Source organism: Humulus lupulus, chromosome 1 (assembly GCF_963169125.1).
Source record: "Humulus lupulus chromosome 1, drHumLupu1.1, whole genome shotgun sequence".
Classification (NCBI taxonomy): domain Eukaryota; kingdom Viridiplantae; phylum Streptophyta; class Magnoliopsida; order Rosales; family Cannabaceae; genus Humulus; species Humulus lupulus.
In genome coordinates, this window is record NC_084793.1 from 282,567,396 (window position 1) to 282,589,371 (window position 21,976).

General features: G+C 33.4%; 3 protein-coding genes and 1 non-coding gene across 6 annotated transcripts; 2 read left to right on the top strand and 2 right to left on the bottom strand.

Annotated features, from left to right (window-relative positions):
- The first annotated feature begins 2,014 nt into the window (after positions 1–2,014).
- Positions 2,015–3,565, top strand: LOC133778201 (uncharacterized). Its single transcript, XM_062218071.1, has one exon. The coding sequence runs from the start codon at positions 2,015–2,017 to the stop codon at positions 3,563–3,565; it is 1,551 nt and encodes a 516-aa protein (XP_062074055.1).
- Positions 3,566–7,072: 3,507 nt separating this feature from the next.
- Positions 7,073–9,001, bottom strand: LOC133807416 (galactomannan galactosyltransferase 1-like). Its single transcript, XM_062245743.1, has one exon. The coding sequence runs from the start codon at positions 8,733–8,735 to the stop codon at positions 7,353–7,355; it is 1,383 nt and encodes a 460-aa protein (XP_062101727.1). The 5' UTR covers positions 8,736–9,001; the 3' UTR covers positions 7,073–7,352.
- A 3,704-nt stretch (positions 9,002–12,705) lies between these two features.
- On the top strand, positions 12,706–12,779 carry TRNAT-AGU (transfer RNA threonine (anticodon AGU)). The gene has a single exon. It is a non-coding gene; the product is annotated as a tRNA-Thr (tRNA).
- A 435-nt stretch (positions 12,780–13,214) lies between these two features.
- On the bottom strand, positions 13,215–16,203 carry LOC133807427 (heptahelical transmembrane protein 4-like). 3 transcript variants are annotated; one of them, XM_062245773.1, is made up of 5 exons: positions 15,994–16,203; positions 15,706–15,765; positions 15,162–15,429; positions 14,617–14,854; positions 13,215–14,175 (listed from the first exon to the last, which is right to left on the bottom strand). In XM_062245773.1, exons 3-5 carry the CDS (start codon positions 15,419–15,421, stop codon positions 13,522–13,524), a joined length of 1,152 nt encoding a protein of 383 aa, XP_062101757.1. In that variant the 5' UTR covers positions 15,422–15,429; positions 15,706–15,765; positions 15,994–16,203; the 3' UTR covers positions 13,215–13,521. The 3 variants fall into 3 exon arrangements, with proteins under 3 accessions (XP_062101757.1, XP_062101748.1, XP_062101740.1); XM_062245764.1 differs by having other exon boundaries at positions 15,941–16,203; XM_062245756.1 differs by having other exon boundaries at positions 16,143–16,190.
- Between the last annotated feature and the right edge of the window lie 5,773 nt (positions 16,204–21,976).

The following is a 21,976-nucleotide window of genomic DNA, read 5'->3' on the forward strand; positions in this document are numbered from 1 at the left end:
AACACTGATGACAGAAAAAGCACTAGTGGAGAATGTTTCTACTTGGGAAATAATCTAGTTTCTTGGCACAACAATAAACATAATTCTATTTCTCTCTCAACAGCTGAGGCCGAATACATTGCAGCAAGAAGTTGTTGTGCACAACTTTTGTGGATGAAGCAAATGATGATGGATTATGGGTTTGATCTTGACATTTTAACTATCTTTTGTGATAATACAAGTGCAATTAATATTTCAAAAAATCATGTGCATGACGTACTAAACATATTGATATTCGTCATCATTTCATAAGAGAATTGGTTAAAAATAAAGTTCTTGTCTTGGAATATATTGAAACACATAAACAGATTGCTAATATTTTCACTGAAGCTCTTGATTCGGTTTGCTTTGATTTCCTCTGAAAATCTTTGGGGGTTTGTTCTCTTTAAATTTCCTTGTTATTGTGTTGTTACTCTTGATCAAATGTGTGTTGTTTAAGTTTAAGAAAATTGTCAATTAATTTGAAAATTTTGTTGTGTGTCAAGCTAGATAATTTGACTTGTGTTTATGAGCTCTTAATTGTATATTCTTGAGAGAAAAATAATCAAATCCTCCTAGGCATATTCTAGTCAATCAATCAATGTTTAATGTTTGAGCTTCCTTTTGTGTAGCATTGTTTCAAGCTCATGTGTAAGAATAGAGCTAGCTACATCAGTGTGTTAAAGCCGTCTTTTAAGTAAGTTGGAACTTTGTAATTCAGAGTTATGAAGAGGATACGCTACCATATAAAATGGCTACCACTAGTGTAGTGTGACAGCGTCTTCATGGGTTACAATTATTTACAATTTCGAAAAAAACTTATTTGTCATTGGGCAATGTCCCCTTGCATACACTGTCACACACTCATGCTTGAAATTATGCAAGAAAAATTATACACAGTTTATAATAATAAAAAAAATGTGTGTAAGACTCGTACATGTTGATTGATTCACTTAAGAATATGTGTTTGTAACTGAATTGTGCATTATTTCTCTCTAATATTCTTTCTAATTTTTTCATTTTCACAAGTGTTCTTATCCATGTTATACACTAACACTTATTTTCAGTTGCTTGATTCTATTTTGTTTTCAGGATGCACTCTTTGATCAAAGCAGATATTTTTTGTTGGGTTTTATTTTTGTGCATTTTTATATAAAAAAAACATTTGATTGACAAGGAAATTAATGGTGGACCGAATTTTTGTGGCAATTATGTGAAATTGTGCATTTATTTTGTGTGATTTAATATATTCTTTGTCTCAAAGGATTTTATTTTGTCCACTTACTCTATTGGAATACCATGATTTGTCTCTTTATTGTCTTTTACTTTGTTGCCTTTCTAGCATTTTTTTTTTTTAAAAATGGGAAAGATCACATCTGATCATGTAGGAGTAGATTTTGTATTCTTGTCTTTTTTGTTCTCCTTAATTGTCTCTTTTCATTTAATAAAAAAAAAGGGAAAAGTTCAATAGGAAGATTGTGTGAGGGTTTTTGGTTACCTTTTTAGTGTTGGCATTCTCTATTTATTTTATTTCCTTATATAAAAAAAACAAAAAAAAGGTAAGTTTTTTCTCTGATCTTGTGTAATAGGTTTGTTTCCTTTTATTTTTTTTTTAAATAAAAAAAAGGAAACTTCTTTTTTCTATGTGTATCTTAAATGGGAAAGTCTTTGTCTTTAAAAAGCTTGTCACCTACCCGCTTTCTCACTCACCCACGATCCCTCTAAGTCCTTCTTCTTCTTATTTTTTTTTCTCTCGTTGCTTTTGTGAGTGTTTGTTGATTTTCAGAGAAAGAACAATGGTGAAAACTCGTGGAGCTTCCTCTAAGAAGACCTCTGCTACTCAATCCCGAAAGCCCATTGCTTAGCCCTCTCTGTCGCCTCCTCCGTCTGTGTCAACGGCGCCTCCACCTGCTCCAACACCGGCGGCATCTGTTGGGAGAACTACTAAATCCAAGGCGCGCAAGAGGATGATCTCTCTCTCTCTACTGAACACCCCATGGTGTTTCCAGATATCTCGGCTGATGTTGTCGATGATGCACCACCATCTGAAGTGGTGGTGCCCTCTCGAGCTAAGAACCAATCTACTTTTCCGATTGAACCATCTCTAGCGGCTAGGGAAAAATCCAAGTCTGTTTCATCTTCTTCCAAAGCTATTGCTGCTGGGTTACTCAAGTTGCCCATGAAGCCAAGCCGGTCCAAGAAGAACACTTTGGCTCCAAAAAGAAAGTTGGTGTTGGGCTCTTCTTCATCCCCCTTGACTGCTGCCAAGAAAAGATTGAAGGCTCATCCCCCTTCTCCGTCTTCCTCTAAATCTGAACCTGAGGAAGAGAAATCTGAGTCTGAAGAAGTCCATGATACCACCATATCTGATGAATCTGTTTCTGACAATGCTGAATCAAAGGCTGAGTCTGGTGAGCCAGAACAAGAAGACGTTGTCCTTACTGAACAAGAAGGTGAATCTGACACAGAGCTAGTTGCAACTCCATTGTCGTCCAAGGCTAAAGGCAAGAGACCAATCTCTGATTCTGCACCATCTCAAGGACTCTCAGGTGTTAATTTCAAACCTCATTCTCCTACATTTTGTTATAATGACAATGCTCGTGATACGGTTCTCTATGCTCAAAGTAAATTTCTCATTGAGAAAAATTATGTCTTGAGTGATCATCGTCCTTATGGTGTGTTAACTATGCTTCAAGATCGAAAATGGATAGGTTCTTTGGTTAAATTTACTGGTTTTGTGGATCGAATAGTCAAGGAATTCTATGTAAATATTACTGATGAAATTATTGAACATAAATCTCCTTTGTATTGTAAAGTGTATGTTAGGGGTCATTGGTTCTCTTTTTCTCCACAAGATATTGCAAAGGCTTTGCATCTTCCTCTTGATGATGAGGATGATGATGATCTTGACTCTCTTGACAAGGATGAGGTCATCATTGAACTAGTGGGACAAAAAATGGTATGGCCACCTAATATAGTCATCTCGGTTACCAATCTCATCTACACTTATGTTGTTCTTCATAAGTTTTCCACAACGAATTGGAAACTGACTTCTCATACCGCAACAATCTCATTTGACATGGCTTCCTTTTTGTACAAAGTGGGGACCAGAATTGGTGTAGACTTGGCTATGTTTATCTATGATCAAATCCTTGGATTTCGAAAAGGTAATAAGAGAAACTTGAATCTTTCTTTTCCTCAAGTTATTTATAAAGTGTTGAGTATGCAGAAAAAAGATCTCAAGCAAGATCGAGAAGATTTGGTGGCTCCCACTACTATTGCTTCCTACAAAGCATCTGCTCCAACTACTGAAGTTGTTGATGCTCCATCATCCAAGAAAGCCAAGCCTCAATCCCTGAATTTTGCCTTGAATGACATTCCTCCTGAATCGTCTTCTATTCTCACAGATTCAGGAACTGTTGCTGCAGAACTAGCTATTGTTCGAGCCTCTCTTGATTCATTGACTGCTCAAGTGATGACATTTGAAGGACTGCAACGTTCTGTTTTGGATGCTGTTAAAGCTTTGTCCAAGGATCCAGCGATTTAGTTTTACTTGTTTTTATGTCTTTTGTCCTAAGAACATTGATACTTTCTTTTGTCTTAGGATTATTGTCTTTATTTTTTGCATTATGTTTCTTTGGCTTCTTTGAAAGACACAAAGGGGGAGAGTAGATACCTCCAAAAATCGGTTTTGTTTGTTGTTTTGTTTAAGTCTGAACCTTCTTATTTTGAGGGGGAGTTAAGTCTTAGTTTCTTTATATGTTTGTTATAAGTTAATGCATATTTGCAGATGGGGTTTTTTCTCTTTACTTGGCACTAACATTTGTGTTGCAGGTTTTTGAATTAATTTTGTCTATCAAATTGCCAAAGGGGGAGATTATAAAATCATTTACTGACATATTTGATAAAATTGACAAAATTAATTATGGATGTATTTTCGAAATATAATGTGTGGAATTTTCGAAATGGTTTGGTTCTTGTTTTCCTGTGAAATGTTTTCTAATCACATTATTCTATATATGTTAATAAAATAAATATATAATTTCCTATAAAAGAATATTTTTTCTTGACTTTTGTATATATTGAAATTATTGGTATTTATTTTAATTTCTTGATTTGATTTGTTTGTCTAGAAACCGTGTACAGCTTGCAGAGATAATGTATATATTGTTTCCTTATTTATTTAAAGAAACTGGGTTTAAAAAATGTTCAGGTTCAATGAATTTATTTGAACGGATTGCCAGTCTGTTTGAACAGATTCTGACTTTCCTTTTTGGAAAGATTTTTCATTTATTGGCTGATTGGTTTCTGTTTTATTTTCCACGACCTAAAGGGATTATAAATGGTATATAGACATCCTTAGGTCGTTGGTTTTTCTGGATCTCTCTTGGTGTATTATTTTCCAAATATTTTTCAAGTTTTAGAGAGAGTTTTTATTGTGTGAAGAACTTGAGTCTAGCAAGTTCTTAGTGGTTTATTACAATGTACTTCTGTATTGTTTTCTTTGTGATAATTGTGCAGGTTGAACACACTTGGATATCGTTCATCAAGCTTCAGGAGAAATCTTGCTCGTGAGTCACTTTTCGGGAGGAAGAGTGCAAGTGTTAAGATTTGAAGGGAGTTCAAGATCTTAGCACTTCAGAAATTTGATTAGGAGTTTAGATTACAACAGTTGCAACAAATTCAAGAGGGAGTCTTTATTTGTATAAGTCAATTTGGTTTTGTAATTGTTTAGATATTCTTCAAATAAATTTCATTCTCTGGGTGTGGCCTCATGGACTAGTAGCAATCTACAAATATTGCTGATACCACGTATAATTTCGTGTATTCTTTACTTTATGTTCGTTTTTATCTTCTGTTGATAAGTTTAAATAAACAGTTTCTGTGTCCGTTTAAACATTTCTGTAACAGTACATCAATTAATTATTTAATTTGAGTAATTAAGTTAGTAATCATAAAAACGGAATTTCAACCGACCATAAGGGAGTTTATGAAAGCAATAGCTATTTGAGAGATTTGAGATAGTAAATCTATGTGAAGTATTGCTATTCAACTTAGCAACCTTCTCGGTAGAAAAGTTTTGAAGTTTGGTCCATCAAATTCGTTACAACTAGAACTGTCATTCCCATTATGCCATATCTTTTTCAATAAATTGGGAGTCTACTTAATTAAAATAGGTACATTAATAGATTAAGCTAATAAATAAAATATGAGAAACAGTAAAATAAATAATTAATAAAACTCCTAATAAACTATGTCATGCTTAAGACATCATTTTATACATTCGGTTCGTAAGAATCATTTGCCGGTGTCCTTCTGATGTGGAATAAAGAAACAAAACACTGACAAATCGAGAAAGACGAAAAGAAAAGAAAAAAAGAATCGGAATCTAATTGAATTATAATTAAGAAACCATACTAATACACAGGGTGGAAACATGGATAGAAGCATCATATTACATAATTGAAGAGCATAAATAATAAAAACACAATGAGCTTTCATGTTTTGAAATCATTGCATACTCTTAATAATAATACCATCAAATTCAAAAGTTTATTTTACAATAATTTATATAAGAAATTGGTCATTTATACAATAATCTCCTTTTATTTTTTAATTTCTTTAATATATTTGTGCTACTACATTAGCTTATATTAAATACGCTCTTATCTTAATACTACATAATAAAATAACTCCAACAAATACATATAATAAGCTTTAGCTTTAACTGATGTATGGTGTGATTTTGATTTTCACTTCAACATAATTTATTATAAAGCCCAATATTAGTTAAAAACATATTTAACGGGACAGAAGTATTGTTTTTTAATCAAACATTTAAAATTTAGGTAATAAGTCTGAAATTTTAGTAAGTGTTTATTTATAAATTTAAAACTTTATATGGTAAATATATTTTACAATTTCAATTTTAAGATCAAATTTATATTAACAAAGTAGAACAAAACTGAGGGGCAAATCAACCTCAGTGTACAAGAAAATGTCACACATAGAGTTTAACCAAATAATAATGCGAAGGCATAATCAGACAAATGAATGACAAGGGATACCTCGATCTTTTAATTATTTTTTATATATATACTTTACTCTTTTCAAAATAATTTTTATAATTTTATGTCTCTATTAAAAAAAATTATATGTAATATTTATATTTTATCATTTATTTTTATATTTAAAATATTCTTCTTAATAATTTTTTTTGTTAATGTATATTTGATATTCAATACAATTATTTAAATTTTTGTAATTATTGTTTTCATTTAAAAGGTTATCATCAAATTCTATAGTTCTTAACTATATGTTAATGAATAAAAACAAATATAAGTCTAGGTATTAATTAGGGATGCATGCTTAATTAATTGCAGCAGAAAGTGACGTGATGATTTTGATATACCAAACCAAATCGAAATAAGTTGGTAGCAAATTAAACAATGCCAGCCAAATCCTCCTTCAATAATGGCAATCAACCATGTAATAAAAAAACTAGAATAAACTGCAGTAATGTAAATTTTATATTAGCTCTAGATAGATCTAAGTTTCAACTTAATGACATTTATTTGTGACCAATTGCAACACAATTGCTTACTATAAAAACATATAGTTATGTCCCACCTGAGAGTAGACAGTGGTGACCACTCTAATTTTTCAAAATTCAACGTATGTGCAGATCCAGACATAAAGTGGTCTCTTTACCAATAATTAAAATGCTTAAAAGCTATGTCTCAGCATCTTATTAAAAATAAAACCAAGATACCCAAATCTATCATAAACATATATTATTTTATATATCCACCATATACATGGAAATGATTTCAAACTTTTTTATTATTGTTATTTTTCCTTTTCTATACATATAATATAAATCTCGATTCTTTCGCTATGATCTTATTATAATCCCTGGCACAAGATAATAAAATAGCCAAACTAGTTTTTTGATAAGTCCCTTCTCTATCCCATGTGCACAAAAACCAGTCATGAAATACTCAATCAAAACAAGTGACATTCACCCAAAAATAGAGGACATTATTCTTCCATCAAATCGAAGGTCATTTGAGTATTTTAACTTTTAAAAAGTGAAAAACATTATCCTTCAATTATGCATTATTTTAAGTATAAGCATTAAGCATACTTTGATAAAAGCATATTGGAAATGCCATTTCCCACTAGGGAGTAGAGAGTAATGACTTATTTGGTCTACCAAAATGTACATGTTCTACTATACTCAATCTCAACTACCTTATAATCAAAAAAAGGACAAAACCCTTCAATATCAAGATCATACAAAAGCTGCATTATGTTCTTATATAAACTATATCTCAAGTAGTAGGATAATCAAAGGGCACATCAGATAGAGACGAATCAAGTAAGCGAGGGTGCATGTAACCAAAGCTGCGAAGCACTTGATTGTCAGCAAAATTCAAAGCCCTTCGCATGCCATCCCAACACGACTGCCCAGAGTACATTTGATTGTGGTTCCCACTACATGGCTGACAGCCAGTAAAATGAGTAATAAAGGGTCTTCTCCAGCTCCCTACACCGAACCCTACCTCACCCAAATGCTCCTCCCTAAACGCACCGTATTGCTCATTCACTGCCTCAGCATGCCTCCTCCTCAGCCTAACGTCTGTTCTCTCCAACTCTGTGTACTTTTCGGTGATGTTATCATATGTCTTTACTATCTCTTCCCAGTAACCTTCGAAATAGTACTCACTCTCCAAGTAAATCCTGTCCGCCCATTTCTCCTTCTCTTTGTAGATCAAGTACGCCAAACCCGTCTGATCGTCTGACTCCGGGAAAGCCTTGTCCGGAAACGTTGACCTAAGAATCCCTCCCCACTTTTCGTAATCGGGTGTTTGCGGGCCCATCTTGGCCCAAACATCGATGAAGTCCATGGACCATTGACAATTCCTGATCAAGAACACACCGGCGTTGAGGCCCGTCCAACTGTGAATCTCGTGAATCAGGTGGGCCCACCCATGAACGACAAGGTTGTGATCCTTGTAACGTTCCAGTGGGAGCTTGAACTCCATGTCAGTGAACGCCGCGTCCGAGTCGACCCACCAGATCCACTCCGCCTCCGGGTGAGCCATCATCGCGGCTCGGACCACCGGGAGTTTGGCCCAATAAGAGCCCATTTTCGGGTGGAGAAGAGCATTGTTGTAGAAGATATCATAGCCATGGATTCGGCAATAGTCCACTTTGTTCTTGAAAAACCTAAGCAATAAATGATCACCGATGGGATTCTTACACGCGGACGGTTGTGACCCCGTGAGCATCAGGACGCGCTCACGCGCTGCTCCACCTCCTACTCCGGCGAACGAAGGGTGCGTCCTCAGCCACTCGCGTCGCTTCTCATCCCAATCCTTGACCGGCTTCTCAATCGAGTAACTCATCTCCGGGTCGTCGTAGAAAGTCCTCTCTGCCGAGTCCTGGCGCATGTTAACACCTTGCGCATCCCCAGCGCATTTTAGCGCATCTTCCCCTCCTCTGGTTTTGACGACGGGACGTCGAAAATCGGGGCCAGGGTTGGGATTTGGACTGGCGATGGAGAAGAGAGACCAAACGAGTAAAAGGGCAACGAAAACTCCACCCAGAAAGAGCAAACCGTCTGAAATCCACAGTGAGGCCCTGCTACGAAAACTGGGTTTCGCCATTGGAGGAGTTTCGTAGTGAGCTGATGAGAGCTCGGGGGAGACCATTATAAGGGGTGGAGTGGGACAGTTGCGATTTGAGTGGGGACTAATGGTACTTGGTTTTGTCTCGACTCGATAGGATGACTTAATGAAGACGACGATAGGCAGCCATTGGTGAAGTTTTTAAGCTCCTTTTTTTTTCGTTTGGTGAATAAATCAGATTTTTTTTCTTTTTCTTTTTCGGGTTTGAGAGTTTAGGTTGGTGAGGCTCTTTCGACTTTCGAGAGACCGTGTATGTAATAAAAAATAAAGAGAGAGCGTCGGTTTTGGAACGCCGGATATGCTATAATGCGCCATAAAGGCGTGATGCTTCACGGTAGTTAAAGTGGGGTCCCCATGGATATGAAGGTGGCACGTAGTCAGTCAATTTTAATGTTGCCAGATTGACACGACACGTGGAAAATTGCAAAAAAAAAACGGACAAAGTAAAGTGAAAGTGTTAAAAAGGAAGTGAGATTGCCTTTTTTAAGGGTTTTGTGTTTTGAGTTTATAGGGAAATGCTTCAAAATGTGCCCAATTTTTACGTGCTAGTGTCGGCGTCTTTAGTTCACGAAAATAAAATTGAATTACTTAAAGTCAATTTAGAATGAGGAGCAGAGTACGTACAGTGGGGTGTTACGGTAATTTAGAAGGGACAGTGGCATATGGAGCTCGTGGAAGAAGTAATGAAAGGTGTATTATTTGCTTTGAGTTAGTATATCAAGTAGGTCATGACTGTGTTTGTGTGGATACAAAAGGATTTGCATGCAAGATTCTAACTTGTCAGTTGGTCCATACCAAATTATATATATGAACGTAATTTTTGGTAGGATGATATAAAAGAGACATTAATTTATATATAGTCTGAAAAAAAAAAGTTGAAAATCATTTCATCCACTTCCTAAAATATACATATAATAGCCGTTTATCTTTGACGCACCCAGCACCTATTAGACAATTTAGAGGACCATCTTTTTTTTAGTCAAATTTTTTTAAAGTGACTTGCCCACATGAGTGCTTTGTATTTTAGTCATCGTAAAATATGGAAGACCCAACAAAGGTAATGATATTTGGATAACATTGATCAGCTTTGATGGGGAAAATTATCCTTCAATCATGCAGTAGTTCATGCCCCAAAATGCACATATATATACAATTATTTTTTAATAAAAAGAGAAGAAAAAGAAAGGATGGAAAAGGAGAAAATAATTCCATACGAGAACTTTTGCAAAATCTATTTATGACTTTATTAATGATGATAAATGGTCATATTCTTATTTTGTTTTATTGTATATGTTTTTGCTAAATTTACGCAATATTAATGGAGAATCCCAACAAGATTATGTATTGGTAGGTAACCTTAAACTTAGACACACGTATAATATGCATATGAGAATGACCCAATTCCTGATATTAAGAATTGTAAAAGCTCATAAATAACAAGTTCTGTCAACTAAAGAAGAAGTTGCCAATATTTGAAGCGACTTGTTTGTATTTTTTTTAATGAAAATTAGTGATTGGAACATTAATTTTTGTTTTGTTTTGTGTTAAATAAAAATTTCAAAACTTATTTCATTTTCTAGGACAAAATTATGTTACATTATGTGGAAAGCGATTGTAAGAATACGATTCCGGCTATTCATAGTTTGAACGGTATTTTGGGAGATAATCTTATTGTTGGTGATATCCCACATTTTTTTTTCTTTTTGTAAAGTTGGCTCTTCTCATTTTATTTCTCATGAGGGAACATATTTTAGCAAAAACTAGTCGATTTTCTTATTTTATCTACGTTGGATATTGAACGTTGTATTACTCAATGTTATCCTATCTTTTTTACTAATTCTTCTTTTTTTAAGAAAAAAAAAGTAGACAAGTAAATCCAATCATAATAACAAATAGTAAAATAAACACGTCAAGTATGTTTTTTAATTTTGAAAATTAAAAGTTAAAAGACAATATAATTTCTTATTCGGATTTTTTTTTAACCATAATTTTGTTAAATACATATTTAGACTTTTTTTAAAAAAATATTTTTTTGCATCCATATTTTATAAATTAGTTCAAAATAGTCATTTGAATCCGATTTTAGTCAAACAAATTTTACATTCATGTTTTATTTGCGAGGTCAACTTAAAAACGTATAGCATCAATCTTTACCAAGTTATATTAAAAAAAATATTTTAACCAAAATTAATTTCAGTTGCCTAATATGAACAAATTTAAAAAACACAATATCCAAAAAGAAAAATTAAATAAATAAAAGGGCCAAGTGCACAAAATAATATTATCCATTTATTTAAACATAATAAAAAATTTCATTGGAGTTCAAATTTGCCATAACTACACATAAAAGAATCTGACATGACATTGTCTAATTATGAAATAACTTTAATAATTTTGGTAACTACACAAAATCATAATTTTTCTTAGATGAACACGTCTAAAAATATCTACCACTATTAAATGCACCACCCATGCTGAGTAGTCAAGCATACCATTAATAATCAAACCAAACAGAATGACCCATGACGTACGTGGAACCCATATGAGAAATTAAAAGAAATGAGGCAGAGTTATCAGGAGCTAATGTTGTTATTTTTTAAATAGTAGATAAATGATTATTTTGATTATCTAAATTATCTTTTTTTATAATTTATTTATTTGTTTAGGATTGTATGTCTTTAATACAGTAGTATATGTATAGTAGTATATGTATATTAGTTTTGTTTAATTAGTTTTTATTTTAAAGTTATATTAATTTTTTAAATTTTTTATAGGTTGTTGGTATATTATTTTCTAATTAGTGTATATATTTTTTGTTGTATGGTATATAATTTTTTTTTTGTGATATTTAATTTCTATTTTATTATACATAATGATAGTATATAATTTTGTATCATGATATATACATTTTAATGGTAGTATATAACTTTGTTAGCATAGTATATACATTTTTTAGTAATAATTTTGTAAGTTTTGATGGTATATTATTTTTCAACTTAGTATATATATTTTGTGGTATGGTATATCATTCAACAACCCATAAAAAACGAAAAAAAAAATCAAAATAACTTTAAAATAAAAACTAATTAAACAAAACTAATATACATATACCATAATATTAAAATATTTAGAATATAATAGTAATTTGTTAAAGGGTATATTTGGTAATATGTGATATTAAATAGATGATTATGCTATTTTACTACAAAGTTAAAAACATAGACATTTACTTACTTTCACACAACATTAAAAGTCATTTTGCATGATGCCCAAACTATATTTGGCAGAGTGGGCTACTAGTTCATCATCAAAGTCCATTCATTGGGTTCATTACGGACCCCAATGAACGGCCCGGGAAGCGGGAAGCTTGGCCCATCATGAGAGCCAGACATAAAGAGCATCTTCTTCTCATCATATCTCATTACTTAGCCATGAATATAGTAAAAACACCACATTACCTTGGACTTGTACTTTCAGCTTTGGAAAAAAAGGTCAGAAGAGGTTAATGATCAAATGATAGCTATGGAAGGAAGCAAGTTGCAAAGCATGGCTGCTCATTAGAAGGTACTTTATAGTTCATATTTGTTGCTAGTGCTTCATAAACTTTGCTTCTTTTATTTTATTTTCTGAAAGGCAATTATTTTGCTTTACCAAGTGGGTTTGTGAAGTTTCCTAAAAAAAAAAAAAACCTCTGCTTGCAGCCCAAGTGGGGTTGTGAAATTTGATTCTTTTACATGCGATCAGACCAATATAGCCTTCTCTACGATCTTACCCAAAATTTAGGTAAATTAACAAGTTTTGTTGAATTTCACTCTTTTGATACCCTAAACTTGCACGCATTTACTATTTCTTGATTAGTATATATCTTTTTTATAAGACAGAGTATCAATTATAATATCAAATTTATTAATTTTATGATAATTTTATTAATTTTATAATATCTCAACACATACTTTTCTATTATAATCTAAGTTCGTTTAAAATACTCAACCTAGCTTTCATAGCTCAGTTGGTTAGAGCACCCGTTTAGTAAGCGGGAGGTCTTGAGTTCAACTCTCAATGAAAGCAATGTTTAATTTATTTTGTTAATTTATCAAATTTATACTCATATTTAACATATAATCAAATAAATTAAAATTTTATAATATTAATTTATTTTTTTATTGTGTTATGATTTATCTTTTTGTGCTAAACATATTTTGTAAAAATGAGAAAAAAAATTATAATATAGTCCCTCATAATAATAATTAGAAAAATTATTTATATAATAATTAGAAAAATTCTTAGCAAATTGAAGAAAATTACTCAATAATATAAAAATTATAAAAAAAATTATAATTTCTTTCCGCGTATATTATAATATTTTTTTTAATATTATAAAATAATCAAATAAATATAAAAAAAATCATATATATAATAATCTAATGTTATAAAACCATGCCTTGGGGGCTATGTTGGAAACTGTAACTGGTCATACATTATCTAATAAAACAACATTCAGAATGTAGAAGTATGTTCTTGGGATTGTATTAAGATCTACGTTTGCATAGAATGAAACATTGTTACTAACAACAATCCTTATTATCACAGATTGCAACAGACTAATAGAGAACAATGGAACTGGATTTGGAACTAATAATGTTCCATTCCTACCAAACTACAAAGGTACAATTTTTCTTTTCCCTGGATGAATGACAACAATGGAGGCAGAGATTCTTCTTGGGTTTCCTCTACAACGTCATATATGTATAATAAATTACTTCACTTGTACAATAAGCGAAAACAAGCAAGGTTCTTATTTGTCTAGATTTCAGCACCCTTCAAGGTCTCGCCACTTGAGGTAAACAAGACCAGCATGATAATGAGTGAAAGCGCCTGCAACAACCAATACATGAAATAGCTGGTGGCTGTGCCCTGCAATGTCAAATTTTCCAGGCATCCATCGCTCTGGAATCCTTGTTGCATAAACTAGTGCTCCAAGACCATAGAAAGCTCCCATCAGAACCTCATACGCAGTTGTGTGGAGAACCTCGGGTCGATCCCAGAACAAGAAAAGTTTGTGCATTATCGGTGCAATACCAGACAAACCCATGCCAAAGAAAAGAGATGCACGAATGGTGCGGAATTCGGGGTTTTGAAAGACTGGCAAGAGGGAAACCAAGATCGTCGCAATTCCCACGATGGTTATGAAGCCCATGTAGAGGTTGCAAAAGAAAGGGTCACACATGAAGGAGTAGTAGACAGGTGGGTAGAAGGAGGTAGAAATCAGGGCTGCAATTCCTGCATAGTCAAGCCTGAGCATGATGTAGGACAGCCGCTCGGAGTGGCAAGACAGGAGATGGCATGTGCTGCTAGCTAGCAAGCAAAACATAGCACCACCCATGAATGCAAAAAATGGCCATCTTGTAATTGGTCTCACCATCAGAGGAGCTATTATATTTGCAAAATCATCCTTCCAGCCATGCTGCATCAATGAATAAGCAAAGAAACCATAAGCTTAACGGATTACACTACTTTATCCCCACTCTCCCACCTAAAGGGCAAAATGGATATGAACAGGAAAAAAATGTCAAAATATCCAGTTCATACAAATCAACGGATTGTTAACTTGAAGCATGTCAGCATTATCCCAAAAAAAAACTCGACGAAAAAGAAGATTAACAAGTTCCTCAAAATCAAAGCTCTTTCAGCCAAGAAACTTGTTAACAGAATTGACAGGCAAATCAGTCTAGAGATTATAAGAGTAGGGGTCCAACAGAAACCTCTGATTGTTTTTCTTAATGGTTCAATATTGATAGCTTTCTAAAAAGGCATTCAACATATAGTTTAAAAGAAAAATAGTATCATGCAAATGAAATTTAATATATTAAAATCTTTTGGAGGCTTTGAGGACAAAGTGCAGTACCAGAACACAAATATCAGTGCTGTTTCCATGGGAGATTCGCTCAGGCAAACAATTATACAAAAGATCCATAACATGCCACCCCGAGATGTTGGGTAAGGAAGGAAGGCATTCTTGCAATTTATGCAGATCAGCCCTTTTCAGCATATCAGGAACATGGAGAGTGTGAAGATCAACAGTTGGAATCTTCATGGCAGTGTATATGGTCAGGGAAAGGAAAAGGAAGAACCCAATTAAATGCCTGCACGAGTTTTAATCAAAACATATTATTACAACACTTTGGTGTCTTATTAGTATCACACTAGAGAGTTGTGACTTTGGTCTCAAATCCATAACCCAATTAAATATTTCAAAACGAGGGAAAAAGAGCTGGGAACTGTTTCAAAATATGTAACATGTCAGTTCCAACAAATTTAAAAGAAATATTGGCCCTTTATCTTTAACAGAAAAAAAAAAAGTGATCTTTCTGTCTTTCTTTCATTTTTTTAAGAACAAAGAATAAAGTATTTGCTAGACTACTAGAGTACCGTAAAGGATGGAAGCCTTACGTCCAAACGTTTAGTGTCTCGTTATGAATGCTAAAGATGCTGAGGAAGACTTGCTTTAAAGGCCACTCAGATCGATAATGGCCGATTATGTACTCATTGTCCCTCAAATACCCGGGCAACGATTGGAAATCAACAAGCTGATATTTCACCTTCTTCCATAGCCTCTTTCCTCTAGCCTCCTTTGACGAACAAGCCAATTCACTTTCCATCGTCTCTGAAGACACTTTAGAATCTTCACCGTTCTTTAATCCACTATCCATCTCCTCTCCTGTTCAAAAAAACCATTATGTCAAAACGTCACATTTCCTGTAAGATTCCCAAGAAAATAAAGATAGTGATTAATTGAGTTGAAAATATGTCAATAAACGAAATAATACACAATCCAAAACTGACTCAGTTTTGGGTCGGTCTCATTCAAGTAATTACATTTTCTTCTTTTGACGATACCAGAAGAAATTTGAGGGTGGTTGTAAAAAATTTGAGACTAAAAACCAAAACCCAAAGGAGAAAAACAAAAGAAATTTAGATTAAATTGAAGAAATACCAGCTGAGATCAAGTACTGAATTTTTTTCTTCTTCTTTCTTGATCCTCCTCCTGTGTTATCTGAATTGAATAACAAGAAAATATAAATACAGGATCGACGGAGAAAATCAGAGCCCAATTAGGGAAATTCTCGTCGTGAGAAGAAAACGGATAAACTAAAAAACAAATAAAAAATTGAAGAAAAAAAGTGTTCATAGAATCCAAGAAAAAGAAAATCTAAGAAAATGCAGTTTACAATATTTATAGGCACGAAATTTGATGAAAATCTTCGATGTACGAAAAACCCACCAAAAAATCTTGGAGTTTATTGATTAAAAAATGAAAACAAATTGCAGGAAAATTAGTGAAATATTCGCTTAGGAGATTCGGAGATGCCAAAGCTTGAAGAAGATGCTGATAATGATAATGAATTGGTGATGATGATGATAGGTCTTAACTCCCCATTTCTCGAACCTTGCCGCACCGCTGCTTGTTCATTAAATGGGGTTTTAGTTCTAATTTTTATGATTTTTCGAAATATTTATTTAGAAAATAATAATAATCTTCAATTTTATCAAACTATTTTCCTCAAAAAGAAATAGAAATTGTCGAACTATTTTGTCATTTACTTTTTCATCCCTTTGTTGTTATCCAATTTTGGATTAATAATTCCAAAATAAAAATCTTATAAGTGGTTTTTAAATATAAATTTTGAGTTATTAAAATATACAAAATGTGTCCGTAATCTGACAAAATTACTTTTAATAAAACATTTAAATACCTCAATGATGTAGACAATATTTTGTAAAAAGGATTTAAAAATTTGAATGACGAAAAGTGTGATAATCTTTTTAATAATTGGGTAAGAATAATAATATTTAATTTACCATAAAAAAATTTGATATGATTCATTAATCTAAGAGAAGAATTCAAAGTGGCAGTAGGGAAGTTCGAGGTCATAAATCATAATAGATTCAGTGCCAAGGATGATTAGTGTGTAAATTTATAATGTTGTCTAATTCGAGTATAAATATAATTAAATGATTAAAAATTATCATATTTGTTGTTTAAATAATTTTGTACGGTACTATTCTTATATTTTTATTATTTTCATAGTTTTTTTTATAAAGAATATTATTAATTTTTTTTCTTGCAAGTAGTCGTTGAGTTGTAGTCCCTAATCTCGTTTAGATTCCTAGACCTCGCTTAAATGATTATAGCATCGGTCGACCATGTTGTCCGATTTACGTTAAATATATATTTATAAGGTATCAATTTTAATTTTTTTCTTTAATCACATTTATACTAATATTTAAAAATAGATAAATAAATTATTCTAGTTGGAATGTTTCACATGTTTTTATATAATAATTTTTAAATTAGTTATAAAAAAAATTAAAATTAAGAAGAAGAAAAAACAAATTATATGTCTTTTAAAATTTTGTTTTTGTCAATATTTTAATGACTTCTTTCTCAATACTTTTTTTTTTCTTATTTTTTCTTACATTATTTTTTCATTCTTTTTACTTTCACTCGTATCACTTTCACTTCTCAAACCTTCTTTTTTTTTTTTTTTTTTTTATATATTCTAACTATTATTTATCGTCTCATTTTTAATTTATCTCACACCACATTCTTAAAGATACTTTATCTCTCTCTTTTTTTCTTTATTACTTTCTCTAAATATATTTCTACATATCTTTTTTTCTCAACATCTTTCATTTTTTTATTTATTTATGATCTATTTATTCAATTATCTTTCATTATTTATTTTTACTAGTTTTTGTAATTTTTTATATTTATTTTTCTAAGAAAGGTTTCTTTTTATAAAAAAAATTAGAAATTATTAGTCAAATATCAAACAAGATCTATATATTAATTTGAAATATTATTTCATCCAAACAACAATATTTTAACACTTTAGTTAACGTTTGACGATACTGAAAAAACATTAATAATACTTGTACCTCACACTAATATCATTTTGATAAGTATTACAATATTAAACTATTATACTATATATGAGTCTCACATACTTATGATATTAATCACAAATAATGTAAGATAGCAATGCTTAATTACAACTCCTTTTCAAATTTTGACCACATTTTCACAAATGACAGCTATAATAATAATAATAATAACTGAATGATTTTTTTTCATTCCAATCTGAAAATATAAGGGCATTTTGGGGTTTTTCCACAAAAACGGAGTTCTCTTCAAAATCTATTTGGTAGGATTTTTTTCATTGTGGCTTATAGTAATGGAGGGAGGAAAATGTATTAAAGATTTTTGTGGGCCTCACTATTTTCTAAAAGCATTTAAAATGGTCATATTGTGTTGTCATTCAAGTTTCCATAATTTTTTTTTATTTTTTTAATTGCTATTTTTCTGGGTTAAGCTTTCTTGCATGTCGTTTTCAACTTGTATAGTATAAATTGATGCCACGAAGAGTTTTTATTTTTTTTCGCCTTTTGCTAAATTTGGAATATATTCTTGAATTGTTAGGTTCATTTTTAATCAATTTTTTTAATACGACAAAATAGCATGGCAGAATTTTTTTCTAATTTAGAATAAAGCAAAATATATAAAAATAATTGGTGATATAAAAATCTCATTCTAAGAAATACCGACATGGATCGGAGAAAAATAAATTATTTAACATAGTTGTCGAGCTGCTCAAAAGCTACTCGTTCTAAATGAATACCAGATAACCTTTGTTTATTATGGAAAGTATAACACGATAATCACCTTCTATAACGATTATATATTTTGTTTATTTAAAATGGTCATTAGAGACTAAAATTTACAACCCGCCGATAAAAATAAGGTAAATCCCCTAGTTCCCTTGAGAACTTCTTGGCTATGATGGTCAAGCGGTTACATATGTACACATCAACACCTAAGCTCTCCACTCAAGACTGAGTGAGCTTTTCTTTCCTTTTACCTGCACCACATAGCACCCATGAGCCAAAACCCAGCAAGAAAACTCAATACTGCAAGAATATAATATCAAACGATGATCATAATAACCATCCAAGACTTTTAGTCCAAAATAGAGGAGTGACAGTTGTAAAAGTCACGTAGGTTCCGTTCCCTTTACAAATAAGTGATCATTTCACTAGCTTAAACGAAATAGGTATCTGATGAGATAGTCACCAACATAAACCTACCGAGTGATCATAGAGTCACTAACGTGGGATTCTGTTCCCTTAGCCATGTGACAAAACAGTCACCTAGGCCTTTGGCCCTGGCTCTGAGTAACTAGTCATAGACTAGACAAGCGCTTATAATTTTCATCGAACTTAGGGTTGGTCCAGCATTAATTCTCCATATGAGTCATTCAATGCAGATGTCGATTAGATCTAATCTTTTATCGGCTCTGCGTTCATGACGCTTATGCCGTTTCTGACTCTTGGGTCAGTAACACGCGACTAGTGCCGATTCTGACTAGTCAATGTCATACACAAGTAAGCAAGATTTGCTAAGCATATAATATGCAATCAATGTCCACATTTAAACAATTAACATGCCTCTATAATAACCACGCATGTCATATACATAGGGTGCAGTTTTCTTACCTCTAGTTCGAGCAAGAATTAATAAAAGAACGACCCTTGAGAATGATCAACTTTTTAGTTCCTTAACGGTCACCTGGTCATAACCAAATGTGGAATTCCATCAATAAAATGAATAACAAAGGTTCCCAAACCAAAACCTAGCCTCCGGGACATCGAATCCTACTAAACCGGGTAGTAGGATCGATCCTGAGGCCTAAGGCTTGAATCCCCAAGCCAAAAACCTACTTTTGGCCAAAATGCCACTAAGGGTCGCGGCCCTCCCTCACCATGCCGCAGTCCGCCCCTCAACCAGAAGCGGCCCCCTTTCACTTCCCCAGCACGGGTCGCGGCCCTCCATCTCCTTGTCGCAGCCCAACGACCCTGTAGCTTCTCCCTTCCTCTTCCTCAAGCTTGGGCCGCGGCGCTCTAGAACATAGCCGCGGCCCCACCTGAAACTCAGCTAAAAACCCTTGTTTTTCCCCTTCGAACTCATTTCAAAACCTCACAAAATCTCTCCCAATACCACCAAGCAACACCACCAACTATTACCACAACTTGTCCACCATACAAGCATCAAAACCTAAGCCTTACACCAATCAAAACTTCATCAAATTCCCCATTCAATGATCAAAACTCCAAACCTTAAACCAGCACAAAAACAGGGCAAGGCACTATAAAATGGAACTAGAACCTTACCTTAAGCTTGATTCGAATCATCTTCAATGGTTGAACACTAGTCTAAGACCTCAAGCTTCAAACTTCAAGTTTGAATCCCCAAACTTGCTTCAAAATTCAAAGGAGAAAGGAAGAGAAAAGATGAACGGGAGGAAAGAAACCAAATGCACTGTTTTAGGTTCTTTTTCTACAGCCTTTACGTTATATAGCCTAGGTCAAAAGACCATAATACCCTCTAAGCTTAATTCCTCTCTTAACACACCCCAAGGGCAAAACCGTCCTTTTACACCTATCTCGTTAATCATAATTAACACTCTCCAATTCCCGCTATTCTCAAATACCAATAAAATTATGTCCCATTACCCTTTTATTCCCTGTAATGCTATAATCATCAAACCACCCCGAGACTCACCCTAAGCTTAAACCTGTTATGACCAAACCGATAATTTGAGCTCAAAGATCGTCTCATGCCAAATAGCTCGAAAAAATCCACATTTAAATGTGGTCTCAACAACAATTCACCGATGTGCATACAAATACGCAATTATGCCCTTAATGGGCCAAATTACCAAAATACCCCAGAGATAAAATGTGGACCCACATGCATGCATTTAACATCATATTATAATATAACTCACATAAACATGCACGTAATAGTTTAATGGCATAATAAAACAATTATGGCCCTCCCGATCTACTAATCCATCCATTAAACTGCATTAGGGATTTCGGGGCATTACTACTATCCCTTCTTTACAGAAATTTCGTCCTTGAAATTTACCTGAACAACTCGAGATACTGACTCTGCATATCTGACTCCAGCTCCCAGGTCACTTTCTCGACCTTTTTGTTCCTCCACAATACCTTAACCAAAGGTATCATCTTATTTCTGAGGACCTTGTCCTTTCTGTCAAGTATCTAGACTGGTTGATCCTCATAGGAGAGATCTGCCTCAAGCTCCAGATCTTCATAGCTCAAAACATGTGTCACATCAGATACGTACCTCTGAAGAGCTGAAACGTGAAACACGTTATGCACGACTGATAATGTAATGCCCCGGAATTCCTAATATGGTTTAATGGCTGGATTAGTAGGTCGGGAGGGCCATAACTGTTTAATTATGAAATAAAATGAATTTATGCATGTTTATGAGAATTATATTATAATATGATGTTAAATGCATGCATGTGGGTCCATATTTGTTTACAGGGGTGTTTTGGTAATTTGGCCCGTTGAGGGCATAATTGTATATTTGTTTGCATGTCAATGATATATTGTGAGACCATATTATAATGTGGATTGGTTCGAGTTATTCGGCATGAGACGATCTTTAAATATAATTTATCGATTTGGTCATAACAGGCTTAAGCTCGGGGCTCGGGGTGAGTCTCGGGGTGATTTTAATGATTAAAGCGTTACCGGGAAATATAGGATAACGGGATATGAATTATTAGTGTTTGAGATTAGCGGGATTAGCAGGAATTGGAGAGCGTTAATTATAATTAACGGTATAGGTTGGAAAGGACAATTTTGCCCTTGGGAAGGCTTTAGAAACTTTTAATGACCTAGGGGCATTTAGGTCATTTGGTTTGGATGTATATGAAACTTTAGATGGCTGTAGAAAACAGAACAAAACAGAGCCTTTACTTCTCCTTCCCGTACATCATTCCCTCTCATTTCACCTTTGGAGTTTTTGAGCCCAAATTGAGGAATCAAGCTAGGAAATCAAGGGATTGAGTTCTTAGAGTTGGTTCAGCCATTGAAGGGGATTTAATCTCAAGTTTGAGGTGAGTTTCAGCCATAAGTTTTCTGGTTTTACTCTGTTTTGGTTTAAGATTTCAGTTTGTTATTTTGTTGAGGATAGTTTGGATTAATGGAAGTTTTGATTGGTGTTTAACTTGGGTTTTGATGAGGGTTTGATATAGGTGATGTTTAGGGGTTGGATTGAGTGTTTGGAAGAGGTTTGGAACTAGTTTGGAGGTTTGGTTTCGAGGGAAAACGCAGGGGAAGGCAAGCTAGTGCTTGCTGGTTTGGGTAAAGGGCCGCGACATGGCTAT

Coding starts and splice junctions, on each gene's coding strand:
- LOC133807416 (XM_062245743.1), bottom strand. CDS start 8,735: ATGGTCTCCCCCGAGCTCTCATCAGCTCACTACGAAACTCCTCCAATG.
- LOC133778201 (XM_062218071.1), top strand. CDS start 2,015: ATGGTGTTTCCAGATATCTCGGCTGATGTTGTCGATGATGCACCACCA.
- LOC133807427 (XM_062245756.1), bottom strand. CDS start 16,182: ATGAACAAGCAGCGGTGCGGCAAGGTTCGAGAAATGGGGA. Junction 15,430..15,705: donor TCAGTACTTGATCTCAGCTG/GTATTTCTTCAA, acceptor TTTTTTGAACAG/GAGAGGAGATGGATAGTGGA. Junction 14,855..15,161: donor GAGACACTAAACGTTTGGAC/GTAAGGCTTCCA, acceptor AAACTCGTGCAG/GCATTTAATTGGGTTCTTCC.